At 39.6% G+C, this 14594-nt stretch overlaps 2 protein-coding genes across 3 annotated transcripts in view; both read left to right on the forward strand.

Moving 5' to 3' along the window:
* Positions 1 to 14594, forward strand: part of CDKL5 (cyclin dependent kinase like 5) — a 211465-nt gene that overhangs the window by 105175 nt on the left and 91696 nt on the right. The window lies entirely within an intron of this gene.
* LOC101686198 (gap junction alpha-1 protein-like) lies at positions 1082 to 8165 on the forward strand. Its single transcript, XM_013059633.2, has 2 exons — positions 1082 to 1957; positions 5693 to 8165. The coding sequence occupies exon 2, from the start codon at positions 5857 to 5859 to the stop codon at positions 6775 to 6777; it is 921 nt and encodes a 306-aa protein (XP_012915087.1). The 5' UTR covers positions 1082 to 1957; positions 5693 to 5856; the 3' UTR covers positions 6778 to 8165.

A 14594-nucleotide genomic window follows, 5' to 3' on the forward strand; every position in this document is an offset into this window, starting at 1 on the left:
CTTTTTCTTCGTTTTGATTTTAATTGACCATTTTATAAGATTCTGTTTTCTGTCCTGTCTTAGTATGTCCATTATACTTCTTTAAAAAAGATTTTTAGTCATTGTTCTAGAGTTTACTGTGTATATTTACAACTTATCTAAGTCCACCATCAGATAAATGTATTCTGCTTTTTAGGCAGAATATTTCTTTAACTTTTTTTTAATATTTCTTTAACTTTGTCTCATATTTTTCCTTCTGGTAATCTGGTTATACCTTTTGTAATTGTTCTGTAGTTCTTAGATAATGTTTTCTGCTTTAAAAAATTCCTTTTTTCTCTTTGCATTTAGTTTGGAAAGTTTCTCTTGAAATATTTTTAAATTCCCTAATTCTTTCCTTGACATGACTGAATAAGCATTCATTGTGTTGTTGTGTTTTTTACTTGTAGTATTTCTTTTAATTCTTTCTTAGAATTGTGTATGGTTATTACCCATCATTACCCGTCTGTACTTGCATTTTGTCTACTTTTTCCATTAGAGCTTTTAACATAATACTCCTAGTTATTTTAAATTCCCTATCTGAAATTATCCTTCATAATCCCCAGATCTGTGCCATATCTGAGTCTGATTCTGATGCATGCTTTGTCTCCTCAGACTGCCTTTTGTCATGTCTCTTAGCAAGCTTTTTTTTAAAAGATTTTATTTATTTATTTGACAGACAGAGGTCACAAGTAGTAAGAGAGGCAGGTAGAGAGAGAGAGAGGAGGAAGCAGGCTCCCTGCTGAGCAGAGAGCCCGATGCGGGGCTCGATGCGGGGCTCGATCCCAGGACCCCTGGACCATGACCTGAACCAAAGGCAGAGGCTTTAACCCACTGAGCCACCCAGGCGCCCTTTTTAGCAGGTTTTTTAATGTTTTTTAAAACCCCGATAGGGGGCACTTGGGTGACTCAGTCTGGTAAGTATCTTCTGCTTCTCCCACTCCCTCTCCCTCTGCCTGCCACTCCCCCTGCTTGTGCTCCCTCTCTCTCTCTCTCTCTCTCTCTCTGTCAAATAAATAAATAAATAAAATCTTTAAACAAAACAAAATAAACCCAGATAGGCTATATGAGGTAATAGGAACTGAGGTAAATGGGCATTTAGTGTGATGATTTAAGTTATTGGACTTGGGGCTGGCTGGATGTTGTATGTGTAGGTGCCAGAGGCTTCAGTTTCCTCCAGTGTCTTTTTGTTTGTTTATTTTTCTCCCCCATTGTCTTTGTGTTTCCCTAAGAACTCCTTTTTAAATAGCTTAAATAGTTAGTAGCTTAAATAGTCTGCTTCTTGTAACTCTTTCCTTTTGAAATCTGCTGTTACTGTATCAGAACTTCATGACCTGGTGGTAGAGTATGGAGAAGAGGAAATGTTCTACAGTCTTAGGACCAAATCTTAAGTCTTTTGGTGGGCCTGAGTCCTGGCCTGGAACCTTCAGAAGTATTTTTTTTAGCTTTTTTTCTCCCCCTCATTTTAGGTGAAGCAAGAAGGCTAGAGGGGCTGTAGCTGGCTAGTTTCCCCTCTCCCAGGACAATATGTAAGGCTCTGGTAAATTTTCCCTTTGAGTGTTGGCTTTTGTTTTACAGAATGTTCTAGGCTTATTTCAAAACAGTTATTTTTCCCTGGTGTTTTTCAAAATGGTTATGTTCCCCTTCTTCCTTAAAAGGGAGACGATTTTTACGGATCTTAACCCTGGGCTTAATTCAAAATTGTTGCTTTTTTTAAATAAATTAAAAAAAAACAAAAAAAAAAAACCCTCTTACCGAAAAGGGGAGGAGATCATTCTTGGATCTTCATGTTCAGAACCTGGGGAAGTCCTGAAGTAGAGCCAAGGAAGTGTGGAGGGCCCTCCTAAGACTTGGTTGCGAGGAGTTCTTACTTGCAAGCCTTTGTCAAAATTACCATTTAAGTTTTCTTCCTAGTGTATTGCTCTAGTGCCTCCTGCTCCAGGTAAGCTGTTCTTAGGTGTGATTCTATTTGCCTGTCTCTCCAGATTTCAGGAATTCAATTTGCCTTATGTCCTTAATTATCTGATAACCCTAAAGAAAGTTGATTTTCAATGTGGTGGGGGTTTTTTTGTTTTGTTTTGTTTTGTTTTTGTTTTTGTTTTTTTGGGTTTTTTTTCTCTTGCTCTAAGGATAGGAGTGTGATAATATTCAAGCACTTTATTTTTTGGGCCGAAACCTGATGCTTTATGTTTTAAAATTGGAAATACCTTGTCCAGCTTAAAAATAATTTGTTCAGCAAGAGACTTTTAACTTCTCTATGAACCATTTGCTTCGCTGAGATGACTCATTCTTAGTTATTTTCATCCCTTTGAATCTTGAATCTGTATATTTTCGAAGTGCTCAGCAAGAACTTTTTTGGAACAAAATATTTGAAAAACTTAAGAGCTTCTTATAGTTCTAGAAAATTGCTAATAACTTCACCCTAAATTAACTGGAATTATTGATTTTCTCCCCCTCGCCTCCCCAGCACTGTTTTTTTTAATCAGATAGCTTTTAGAATCCGTGCTAAAGTAGTTTCGGGGATTATTGTCTTTAACCTTCCCTCGTTATTACTTTACCCTACTTGTTTTTGAAAAAGTAACTCAATTTTCTGAGGCATTTTGAAATCTCTGGAGACTAAGCACTGTTTAAATTTGAAAAACTAACGAGAATAAATGCCTAACTCTTATGCTGCCAGTGGTTTATTTTCAATTAACCTTGAAGAATGTATTAATTATAAACTGTAGATCTTGGTGACTTTAGCCTAATAGGATTACCTCTAGAATCTGCATGATAAAGGACAATTTGGCTAAAATGTGTTAATTTAAGCAACTGACAAAGTACAGTATATACTTCAAAGCCTTGTAATTTGATTACTTGCTAAAAAATTGCATTTTGGGAACCTTCAGTTCTTATCCTTGGAGAATAGTTGTAACCAACCTTGGGCAATTGAGACATTGTAAATTGCATTAACCTTGCCCCCTTTTTTTAGGTTTCATTTTAAGTTTTATTTTTCTCACTGAATCTACTGTGAGGAATAGTTGTGAAACCAAGAAACAAATCAGCTGAATGGTATTAAGATTATTAGTTGGCAAACTCATGTTTAAGAGATATTTTTCTCTTTTAACTTTCTTAATTGTTTAAAATGAATATATATCTTTGGGAATTAAAGTTTTTCAGGAGTGAGAATTAAAATATTAACTATTATGGGTTTTTTCCTAACATACTAAGTAAATCTTATTTTTAGAAATGATGAGTTCATGCTGTATTGAAAGGATTTGATTGAAAATAATTATTTTTTTGCCATGTAATAATCAATTAGTTGTGGTTTGTTTTAAAGTAAGCTCCAGGGTGCCTGGCTGGTTCAGTTGTTGGAACATGTGACTCTTGATCTCAGGGTCGTGTGTTTGAGACCACCTTGGGTGTTGAGATTACTAAAAAACAAAATCTCAAAAATAAAGGAAGATCCATTCTTCTAGCATGATTTGAATTAGAGGCAGAAACCTTTGCTTAGGCTTTTGCTTACAGACATTTCTTATAAAGAAATAGGGCTCTCGGAGGGCGCCTAGGTGGCTCAGTGGGTTAAGCTGCTGCATTCTGCTCAGGTCATGATCTCAGGTTGCTGGGATCAAGCCCCGCATTGGGCTCTCTGCTCAGCAGGGAGCTTGCTTCCCTTTCTCTCTCTGCCTGCCTCTCTGCCTACTTGTGATCGATCTCTCTTTCTGTCAAATAAATGAATAAGATCTTAAAAAAAGAAAAAAGAAATAGGGCTATCAGGAGGTAATGGAGAAAGAAGAGCAGGTCTTCAGTAGGGGCACTTAATACTGGGTCTTAACAGAAAAGCTTTCATGTGTTCCCATTTCAATGGAGATAGTGGTTCACATTCAGTAAGTAAGATTTAAGTTGAGGCCTCTGTTGGCTGGATATCGACTTGCAATTTCCAGATAAAGAGGGAGCTGGAGTTCCTCTTTTGCGGGGGTGGGGGGGTGGGGGGGGGGACAAACATGATCTTGCTACTTTATGCTAACTGGGATGGCAGCTACCCTTACAAAATGTCCCTTCATTCACCACAGCATTCAGGACCACAGTGCCAGGATTGATCATCCATTACCCTCTCTAGGAGAGAGACTCAGGATCACCCCCATGATTCTTGACATCTTCTCTTTCTGTCACCACCAAAAACTCCCTTGCTGCCCATTTTATTACAGAACCCTCATCCCTGTAGTGCTCTGTACATTCTTCAGTTGTGTCAGCCTTCCTACAGACCCCTAGAGCTCCTGAACTGCCATTAGTAATTTTCCCCTCAGCTTCAGTCTTGCCCTACTATCACAGTATAATCATGCTTTCTGCTCCTGGGTGTCTCTGCTGCTGCTAAGCAGATGCCTGAGGCAGCCTGCTCCAGCGCCAGTCTTGGGCTGTGCTACCTCTGCTTGATACCTACTAACCAGTTTGCTTGCCGCTGAGCTCCCGGAGTCCAGTGAGTTCTCCCAGAGCCTTGCCTGTGCTGGCTTCCATCACAGCTGATAGTTTTCAGACTCTTTGCCTGGCTGACTCTATACAGACTGATCTGCATTTCCTTGAGTTAACTTCTGTCAGTACCTTTTTTTTTTAAACTTCTTAGCACTTAACTTAAAATTGCAATTCTATATTCATTTAGACTTTTTCACTGATTCTAAAATGTACATTTCCCCTCACGTTTCTGAAATTGAGGCACCTCTTAACACTGGATGCCTTGATCGCTTTCTAAATGGTAAGTAACATAATGGTTTATCTTATAATCAGTTGTGTCTTAGGTTTAATAAAATACTGTACTTTTTTTTTTTTTTTAAAGTAGGTTCCTCAGAGTTCAGTGCAGCTTGAACTCACAATCCTGAGATCAAGACCTGAGCTGAGATCATGAGTCAAATAGTTAACTGACTGGGCCCCCCCAGGCATCCCTAAAATATTGTACTTTTAACGATCTGTTTCCTTTAGTTACTTGCAAGTTGCACAAGTACAGGAATTCTGTTTTACTCATCCATAGGGACCAGTATCCAATATAGTACCTGGTATCTAGTAGGCACTGAATAAATAATGCTCAGATGAATATCATTATATATTTGGTCCCCCCTCCCCCTTTAAAGCAGTCTCCACACCAACACGGGACTTAAACTTACAACCCCGAGATCAAGAATCACATCCTGTACTCACTGAGCCAGCCAGGCACCCCTGTCATTCCCTACTTGGGAAGTGATGGCCCGGATAACGTTTGAAGATGAATTAGTCAATATATGCATGTGAATTTTTAATTAGTTTCTGTGTTTCAGTCTTCATCTTTGGAGATTGCTTTATTCTGGAATTGAAGTAAACCTTTAGATGTGTTGTTCTCTCTCTCTCTCTCTTTTTTTTTTAAAGATTTTATTTATTTGACACAGAGAGAGCACACAAGCAGGGTAAGTAGCAGGGAGAGGGAGAAGCAGACTCCCCACTGAGCAGGGCACCCAATGAGGGGCTCGATCCCAGGACCCTGGGATCATGACCTGAGGTGAAGGCAGCTGCTTAACTGACTGAGGCACCCAGGTGCCCCTGAGTCCCCTCATTTATGTAATTTGTCCCATTATTGATATGTGTACATCCTTACTTAAGCGTATTTGCTCACCATGTGTGGAAATGAATCCACATAAGCTTTTATTAGGTTTCAGCAGTTATCTTTCCTTAGGAAGAAGAGTGAGGAAGGGACCAAAGGGTGCAGCAGACTTTGAAACTTTGGAAAGTGTTGAGTACTCGAACTTACTTTTCCATTTTACTTCATCCTCCAAGGAGTGCAATCACTTGGTGTGCCTTCTTCACTTCTTTTAAGCGAAAGAACAGCCAACAGGCAGCATGAGTGACTTGAGTGCCTTAGGCCAACTTGTTGATAAGGTTCAAGCTCACTCCACCCCTGGAGGGAAGGTGTGGCTCTCCGTCCTTTTCATTTTCCGAATCCTGCTACTTGGGACAGCTGTTGAGTCAGCCTGGGAAGATGAGCAGTTTGCCTTTCGTTGTAATACTCGGCAGCCTGGTTGTGAAAACGTCTGCTATGATAAGTCCTTTCCGATCTCTCATGTGCGCTTCTGGGTCCTGCAGATCATATTTGTGTCCCTCCCCTCACTCTTGTACCTGGCGCACGTATTCCACATGATACGCAAGGAAGAGAAGTTGCAAAAGAGAGGGGAGGAACTCAGAGTCACTCAGAACGATGGTGCCAACATGGACGTGCACTTGCAGGAAGTCGAAATCGAAGTCAAGAAGTTCAAGTGTAGCATTGAAGAACACTGTAAGGTGAAAATGAGAAGGGGCCTGCTGCGAGTCTATACCATTAGTGTCTTCTTCAAGTCTGTTTTTGAGGTGGCCTTCCTGCTGATCCAGTGGTACATCTATGGATTCAGCCTGAATGCAGTTTACACTTGCAAACGAGACCCCTGCCCGCATCAGGTGGACTGCTTCCTCTCTCGCCCCACAGAGAAAAGCATCTTCATTCTCTTCATGCTGGTGGTGTCCTTGGTGTCTCTTGCTCTGAACATCATGGAGTTGTTCTGTGTCTTCTTTAGGGGCTTAAAGGGTCATGTGAAGGATCCAGAGAGTGAGTCTTACCTTGATACATCTGGTCTGCCAAGCCCCTCCACTGACTCTTCATCGGTTGCTCCTCTTTCCTCCATGTCCCTTTCCATCGACAGGGCGGCCTCTGGAAACAGGAGCAGTTCTTCCTGCCGCAGTTACAGTAAACAAGGAAACGAGCAAACCCATGCTAAACAGAAAGCATAGCAAGATCTAATAGGGCTGGGGGGAATCACCCCCTCTGACTTGCACGCACAGCCTTTTGATTTCCCCCATAAGCAGAATTTTGGTGGGGGGCGGGCATGACAAAAGTAGTTACTGGGCAGTAGTCATTGTAGAGCAGCAGCCGTTCTGCAAAGCCAGCAGTTCTGCCCGCAGCAGCCTTCATGACCTAGCGATCTAGACATACGCCTGAAAGCATTATGATTCTGCTCAGCTTTTAAAGAAAAGGAAGGTACGGTGGAGAGTGTACTTTTGTTCCAGAGGAGGTGGTACTCAGCCATGTCAGTTATGAGGCTTAACAGACATAATGGGTTCTTTTGGGACAAGGGGGTCTGGGATAGGAGAGGAGAAACCGGGGATTGATGGAGGAACACAGTTGGTATTTGAAATGGTTGACTCGAAGAATTTACATTCTAAGTAAAAGTTGCTTTAGGTGGTGTATTAGTAAGGACTTTTTCTCTCCCCTATTTCCTGAGAATGGTTCAATGTATATGAAAGTGATAGATATCTGTCATGTATTGGTATAAGCAAATGCAATATAAACTCATAAACATGGGATTTTAAAGTAATGCAGGGATCAGGTTTCATCCTTTCTCATGGATTTCGTGGTGTGGGCCGAATGATGTTTACCTCATTCCAACTGTGAAAGTGAAACACTCTTCCCTCCCCAAAGTGCCCCCCCTTTACCCAGTTTAGTTTATTACGGATACTGGTTCTATTCACTGTGATTTTTTTTTTCTTTTATAGAAAGGTGTCAGGGATGATGTCCTTGTTTTGAAATGTAATGACTGATACTTGCATGATAAACTTTTAGTTGTGTAAACAGCACTCAGTGTGAGAAACTTAAAAAGGAATGCGTAGAGCTGGACTATTAAATGTGTATCTTACATGAATTTTACAGTAACTGATAGTTCTTGGCTTTATTTTACTTAATAAACCACGTAATAAGCATTATTTTAGAACTCATATTCTGTTCATGAGTTTTGGGAGGCAGTCTTTTGGATGGCCAGTGTTTATAATGTTTGTACTAAGATTTTATTTGGAATGCAAGAAAGGTTGAAAAAGGTTTGAGTCTTACCTATGTAACTAATGTGTTGGAAATATATACTAAAGAAATCTGTTTATTCAAATGACTTTTCTAAAACAGATGGTGAAAATGCTGAGCTTTATACTTTGTTCTTGCACGACAGCTACATAAACAGTTCTGTACACTAAATGGTTTAACATTTCACATTAGACTAATGTCATGTTAAGTTTTATTAAATGCAAATGTAGACCTTGTCCATCATATATTCTCGAGAATGTTCTTTATCTAATAAAATTTTAAGAGCGCAACCTGCTTATTTGCCTCCTCAGAGTTTCTAGCTGCATTCATCTTTCCTAGTCTTTTTTTTTTTTTTTAAGATTTTATTTATTTATCTGACAGAGATCACAAGTAGGCAGAGAGAGAGGAGGAAGCAGGCTCCCCGCTGAGCAGAGAGCCCGATGCAGGGCTCGATCCCAGGACCCCGGGACCATGACCTGAGCCGAAGGCAGAGGCTTCAACCCACTGAGCCACCCAGGTGCCCCTTTCCTAGTCTTTTGAACTCTTCTTTGATACATTTTAATCTAAGCAGAATCTACTAGAGTTTTAGAAATGGAATTGCATTGATTCCATTACAGAAGGTTTTAGTATTAGTATCTTTAATCATATATAGCAGGATTACAGAACTCCCACTACTTAGATGTGCAAGAAATGTAGCTTCTTTTTTTTTCTTTTAAGTGATTGATCTACTCTTCCTCAGAAGCTTCTTCCCACCCCACCGGGTGGAAGGAAGGGGAGAGTACGGGCACACCCGAGATGTTAACCCTGCCAATGAACAGCATCTTGCTCTGACAGTTCAGTCTCATTTGTAGAACCCAGTCTCTTGGCTCATTAAAGAGTCTTTCAGATTTCCTTTTCACAAACTGTTCCATGAGGAATAAACAGTTTTTTACTAATGGGATGTGTGTTTCTTTGGGGCACTGTGAAACCTCTGAAATCTTGGATTGGACACTTCCTGTTTCACATTGATTTTCACATATTGCTTGCTTGATTTTGTTAAAATTTTTATCTTGAGGGGCACCTAGGTGGCTCAGTGGGTTGGGCCTCTGCTTTTGGCTCTGGTCGTGGTCTCGGTCCTGGGATCAAGCCCCACATCTGTCTCTGCTCAGCAGGGAGCCTGCTTCCCTCCTCCCCCAACCCGCCGCCTGCCTCTGTGCCAACATGTGATCTCTTTCTGTGTGTGTGTGTGTGTGTGTGTGTGTGTGTAAGATGGATAAATAAAATCTTTTTAAAAATTTGAAAAAAAATAAAATTTGTATCTTGATAATTACAGATTTACATGCAATGGTAAGAAATAATAGATTCCATGTATCTTTTTTTTTTTTTAAGATTTTTATTTATTTATTTGACAGACAGAGTTCACAAGTAGGTAGAGAGGCAGGCAGAGAGAGAGAGGAGGAAGCAGGCTCCCCGCTGAGCAGAGAGCCCGATGCGGGGCTCGGTCCCAGGACTCTGGGATCATGACCTGAGCCGAAGGCAGAGGCTTTAACCCACTGAGCCACCCAGGCGCCCCTAGATTCCATATATCTTTCAATTAATTGCTACTAATAGTATCCTCTTGCATAATTATAGTAGAATATTATAACCAGAAAACTGACATTGATATAATCCATTGGCCTTATTCATATTTCACCAGTTTTACATGCACTCATATATACATACATGTGCACACACATATATGGTTTTTATCACTGGTGTAGATTCACGGGACCACCACAGTCAAGGTACAGAACAATTTTATGACAAGGCTCCCTTGTGCTGTTGATAGCCACAGTTGCACTCCTCCATTCCCCTCTCCCTAACTCTTTGCAACCACTGATCTGTTCATCTCTATAATTTTGTCTTTTCAAGGATACTATTTAAATGGAAATGGTTCAGTGTATAACCTTTTGAGATTGGCTTTTTTCTCAGGAAAACTCCCTTGAGACTCATCTAAGTTTTAGCATGAACCAATAGGTTTTTTTTTTTTTTTTTTTTTTTTTAATTGCTGAGTAGTAGTCCATAGTATGGAGGTACCTCTGCTTATTCACCTGTTGAAGGACCTTTAGTTTGTTTCCAGGCTTGGTTATTACAAATAAAGCTGTATGAACATTTGTGTACAGATTTTTTTGTGAACAAAAGTTTTCATTTCCCTGTGATAAATGCTCCAGAGTATAACTGCTGAGTTGTAAGTGAATATATCGTTTTCTAAGAAACTGTCATGTTATTTTTCTAGAGTGATTCACATTCCCATCAACAATGTATGAGTGATCTCATTCCTCCCCATGCTCACCAGTATTTGGTATTATCACTGTTTTTTATTTTAGCCATTCTAATAGGTGTGTGGATGATCTCATTGTGGTTTAAATTTGCATTTTCCTAATGGCTAGTAATGTTGAGCATCTTTCCATGTGCTTAATTGGGATCTGTGTATCTTCTTCAGTGAGATACCTGTTTCTTCTATCCGTTTTCTAATTGGATTCTTTGTTATGTACCATTGAGTTCAAAGAGTTAAAAAAGTATATGTATTTATATTCTGGGTTAAAATCCTTTGTGGGATATGCTTGAAAATATTTTCTCCCTGCTAATAGCTTTTTCATCACTTAATAAGGTTTTCCACAGCAAATTATTTTAATCTTGTTAAGGTCATCTATCAGTTTTTCCTTTTACGGATTATGTTTTTGTGGTAAGTCTAAGAACTTTTTGTCTAGTCCTGTATCCTAAAGATTTTCTTCTTTGTTTTCTAAACGTTTTATAGGTTTACATTTAAGTAAGTGTAAGTCCGTGTTCCATTTTGAGTTAATTGTTGTATAAGTCGTGAGATTTTAGGTTGAGGCATTTCCCTTCTCGTCTTGTCTCTTTACTTTCTTGGCTATGGAGTCCAATTGCTGTCGCACCCCCTTTTGTGGAAAAATGTCTTCTTCCTTAATCGAATTGCTTTTGCAGGCAAAATCCGTTACTATATCTGTGTGGCCCTATTGATTTCTGTGTTTATCCCTCTGCCGGTATCACACTGTCTCAATAACCATTCTGTAGCTCTGTACTAAACCTTAACGTCAGGTATAGTGATTCCTCTCACTTTATTCTGCTTTTTCAAAGTTTCTTTAGCAATTCCAGGTCATGTGCCTTTTCGTTTTCATTTTAGAATAAATTTGCCTGTATCTACAAAACACTTGCTGGGATTTTTGATAGGAATTGCATCAAAGCCATATATCAGTTTGGGGAAAATTGGCATCTTGTTGCGTTTTCTAATACACGAGTATAGTATGTTTCTCAATTTACTTAGGCTTTCTTCAGTTTTTTTCATTAACATTTTGTAATTTATAGGATACAGATCCTATATATATTGCATTAAGTTTATGTGAGACGATTTCATTCTCTTGGAGTAACTTTTTAAAAGATATTTATCTATTTACTTATTTTAAAGATTTGTTTAGTAATTTGACAGACACAGCGAGAGAGGGAACACAGGCAGGTGGAGTGAGAAAGGGAGAAGCAGGCTTCCCGCTGAGCAGGGAGCCCAATGCGGGGCTCGAACCTAGGACCCTAGGATCATGACCTGAGCCAAAGGCAGACACTTAATGACTGAGCCACCCAGGCGCTCCTTTTTATTTTAGAGACACGGAGAGAGAGTGCGTGAGCAAATGCAGTGGGAGGAGCAGAGGGAGAGAGACAAGCAGACTCCGTGCTGAGCATGCAGCCCCGTGAAGATCAGTTCCACGACCCCGAGATCACAACCTCAAGCTGAAGTCAAGAGTCTGATGCTTAATGGACTGAGCCTCCCAGGCACCCCTTTCCTTGAAGTAATTGTAAATGATGTTTTGCTTTTAACTTCTGTGTCCCATTTTTGTTGTTTGCATATAGAAATGTGATTGGGGTACCTGGGTGGCACAGTCCCTTAAGCCACTGACTCTTGGTTTTGGCTCAGGTCATGATCTCAGGGTCTTGGGATCGAGGCCCCCATTAGGCTCTGTGCTCAGCGCAGCGTCTGCTTGAGATTCTCTCTCTCCCTCTCACTCAGCCCCCTCCTGCTCATGATGTTTGTGTGTTTCTCTCTCTAAAATAAGTAAATAAATCTTAAAAGAAATGTGATTGATTTTTGTGCCTTGATCTTGTATTCTGCAGTCTTGCTAAACTTAATAATTCTAGGAGGTTTTAGTGGATTCTTAGGATTTTTTTTTGTGTAGATGATCATGTCATCTGCAAATAGTGTCAGTTTATTCTTTTGTTTACAATCTGTATGCTTTTTATTTATTTTTCTTGGCTTATTACTCTGATTAGAACTTCCGATATTATGTTCAATAATAGTGATAAGAGCAGACATTTCTTTCGTGTTCCTGATCTTTGGGAAAAGGAAAAAGCATTTGGTCTTTCACATTAAATATGTTAGCTATAGGGTTTTGTGGATGATATTTATAAAGCTGAGAAACTTACCTTCTATTTCTAGTTTGCCAGAGTTTTTTTTTCTTAATCATAAACTGGTATTTGATTTTGTCATTCTTTTATTGTATTTGTTGATACGATCATATGATTTTTCTTCTTTATCTGTTGACATGGTTTTCTTTCTTTCTTTCTTTTTTTAAGATTTTATTTATTTGTTTGACACAGAGGGAGAGAAAGACCAAGAGCAAGCACAAGCAAGGGGAGCAACAGGCAGAGAGAGAGAGGGGGAAGCAGGCCCAGCACTGAGCAGGGAGCCCGATGCGGGACTTGATCCCAGGACCCCGGGGTCATGACCTGAGCTAAAGGCAAACGCTTAACTAACTGAGGCACCCAGGCATCCCTGGCATGGTTTTCAAATGTTGAATCAGCCTTGCATATCTAGAATAAATCCAACTGGTCATGGTGTACAGTTCTTTTAATACATCACTGAATTTGAAATGCTAGTATATTGTTGAAGATTTTTGTACGTGAGTTCATAAGAGTTGTTGGTCTATACTTTATTTTTTTGTGCTTCGTCAGGTTTTGATATCATTGTGTTGGTAGCCTCATAGAATGAGTTGGGAAGTATTTCCTCCTCTTCTAATTTCTGGAAGAGATTGTGTAAAATGGACATTAATTCTCCCTTAAATGTTTGGTAGAATTCTCTAGTGAAATCATCTGAGCCTGAAGATTTTTTTTATTGGGAATTTAAAATTACAAATTTAACAAATACAACTACTTAAATTGTTTATTTCATCTTGGTTATGTATGGTAGTTTGTGGTTTTCCAGGAATTGGCCTCTTCCTTAAGTTGTGAAATTTAGGAGTGTGAAGTTTGTGGTAATGGCCATGGGATTTTAGGGATCTCTCCCCTGTTTTGTTCCTGATATTGATGTTTTTATCTTTTCTTTATCAGTCTTGCCAGAAGTTTATCAATTTTTGTGATCTTTTAGCAGGACCAGTTTTAGCTTCATTGATTTTATTTTTAAAATTTTTAAATAATTTTGTTTTTTGGTTTTTTTTCCTGTTTGAGAGTTCACTGATTTCTGCTTTTATCTTTGTTACCTTCTTGTTTTGGGCTCATTTCTTTTTTTGGTATTGAGGTAAGACTTTATATTACTGATTTGAGGCCTTTCTCTTTTCTAATGTGTGCATTTAGTGCTATAAATTTCTTTGTTAGTATTGCTTTAGCTGCATCACACATATTTTGATTTAATGTGTATTCATTGAGTCCTGTGTAATTAAAATTTCCTTTGAGACTATCTCTTTGTATTATGGCTACTTTGAAATTCTTGTCAAATAATTCTACCATCTCTGTGTTAGCATCTTTTGATTGTCTTTTCTCATTCATGTTGATGTTTTCCTAGTTCTTAGTATGATTGATTTTCTGTAGAAACCCAGACATTTTGGATATTATGTCATTAGACTCTCTATCTTATTTAATCTTCTGTTTTATCTGGTCCTTTATGACAGTGCCCTGCAAGGTAGAGGGCACGGATGGGGATGGTAGTTGAGTTTCCTCTTTCAGCCTGCACTCATACCTATTGGGGAGGGGCTCCTTGTTACTGATGTGAATGGGAGTTTGGCTTCTTATGTACCCTTCACTGGCACTACCCTGGCAGGGGGTTGGGCATGCTTCCCACTTCGCCCTTACTGATGTGAGTGAAGCCATTGTTTCATCTAGCTAGAGTAGGGTGGTTGGTTATTGTCTAAATGTTTTCTGTCATCCTAGGCTGCTCTTTGCCTGATCCTTTAGCTTGAGAGAGCAGGCTTTTATTAGGGCTATTTTTAATCACTGCCCATGGGTGTTTCTGGGTTGCTTGTTGAAGTAGTTTTATTAAGATTGCTTTAAAATCCTTGTCAGATAATTCTAACATCTGATTCATCTCTGTGGTGATGTGTCTTGTTTTTTCTCATTCAAGTTGTGACTTTCATGGTCCTTGGTTGTGGTAAGTGATCTATAGATTTTTATTGTATCCTGGTCGGTTTGGATATTACGACACTCTGGACTCTTTATTATTTTGTTTTGTTCAGCAGGCAGCCTCCCTGTTGGGTGGTAGCCTGATGGCTGACTAGGTGTGTTCAGCTTCCTGCTTGGGTGCCCCTCCTCCCCCCACATTGTTCTTACTCCCACTGCCTCCTTGCAGAAGGGTAGGGTGGATGTTCACCTCCTCATCTGACAGCTTCCCAGAGAAAAGTGGACCGGTGATTCATGCTGCCTTATTGCTTCTGCTCCATCTTGCCGACACTGCTGTGCCAGAAGGGCCAGAGTTCTGTTGCCTGCTTCTGCCTGGAGGGAGATGGGAGATCAGCTCTAG

The sequence above is a fragment of the Mustela putorius genome, unplaced genomic scaffold, assembly GCF_011764305.1.
Source record: "Mustela putorius furo isolate JIRA1106 unplaced genomic scaffold, ASM1176430v1.1 tig00003836_pilon_pilon_pilon, whole genome shotgun sequence".
Taxonomy (NCBI): domain Eukaryota; kingdom Metazoa; phylum Chordata; class Mammalia; order Carnivora; family Mustelidae; genus Mustela; species Mustela putorius.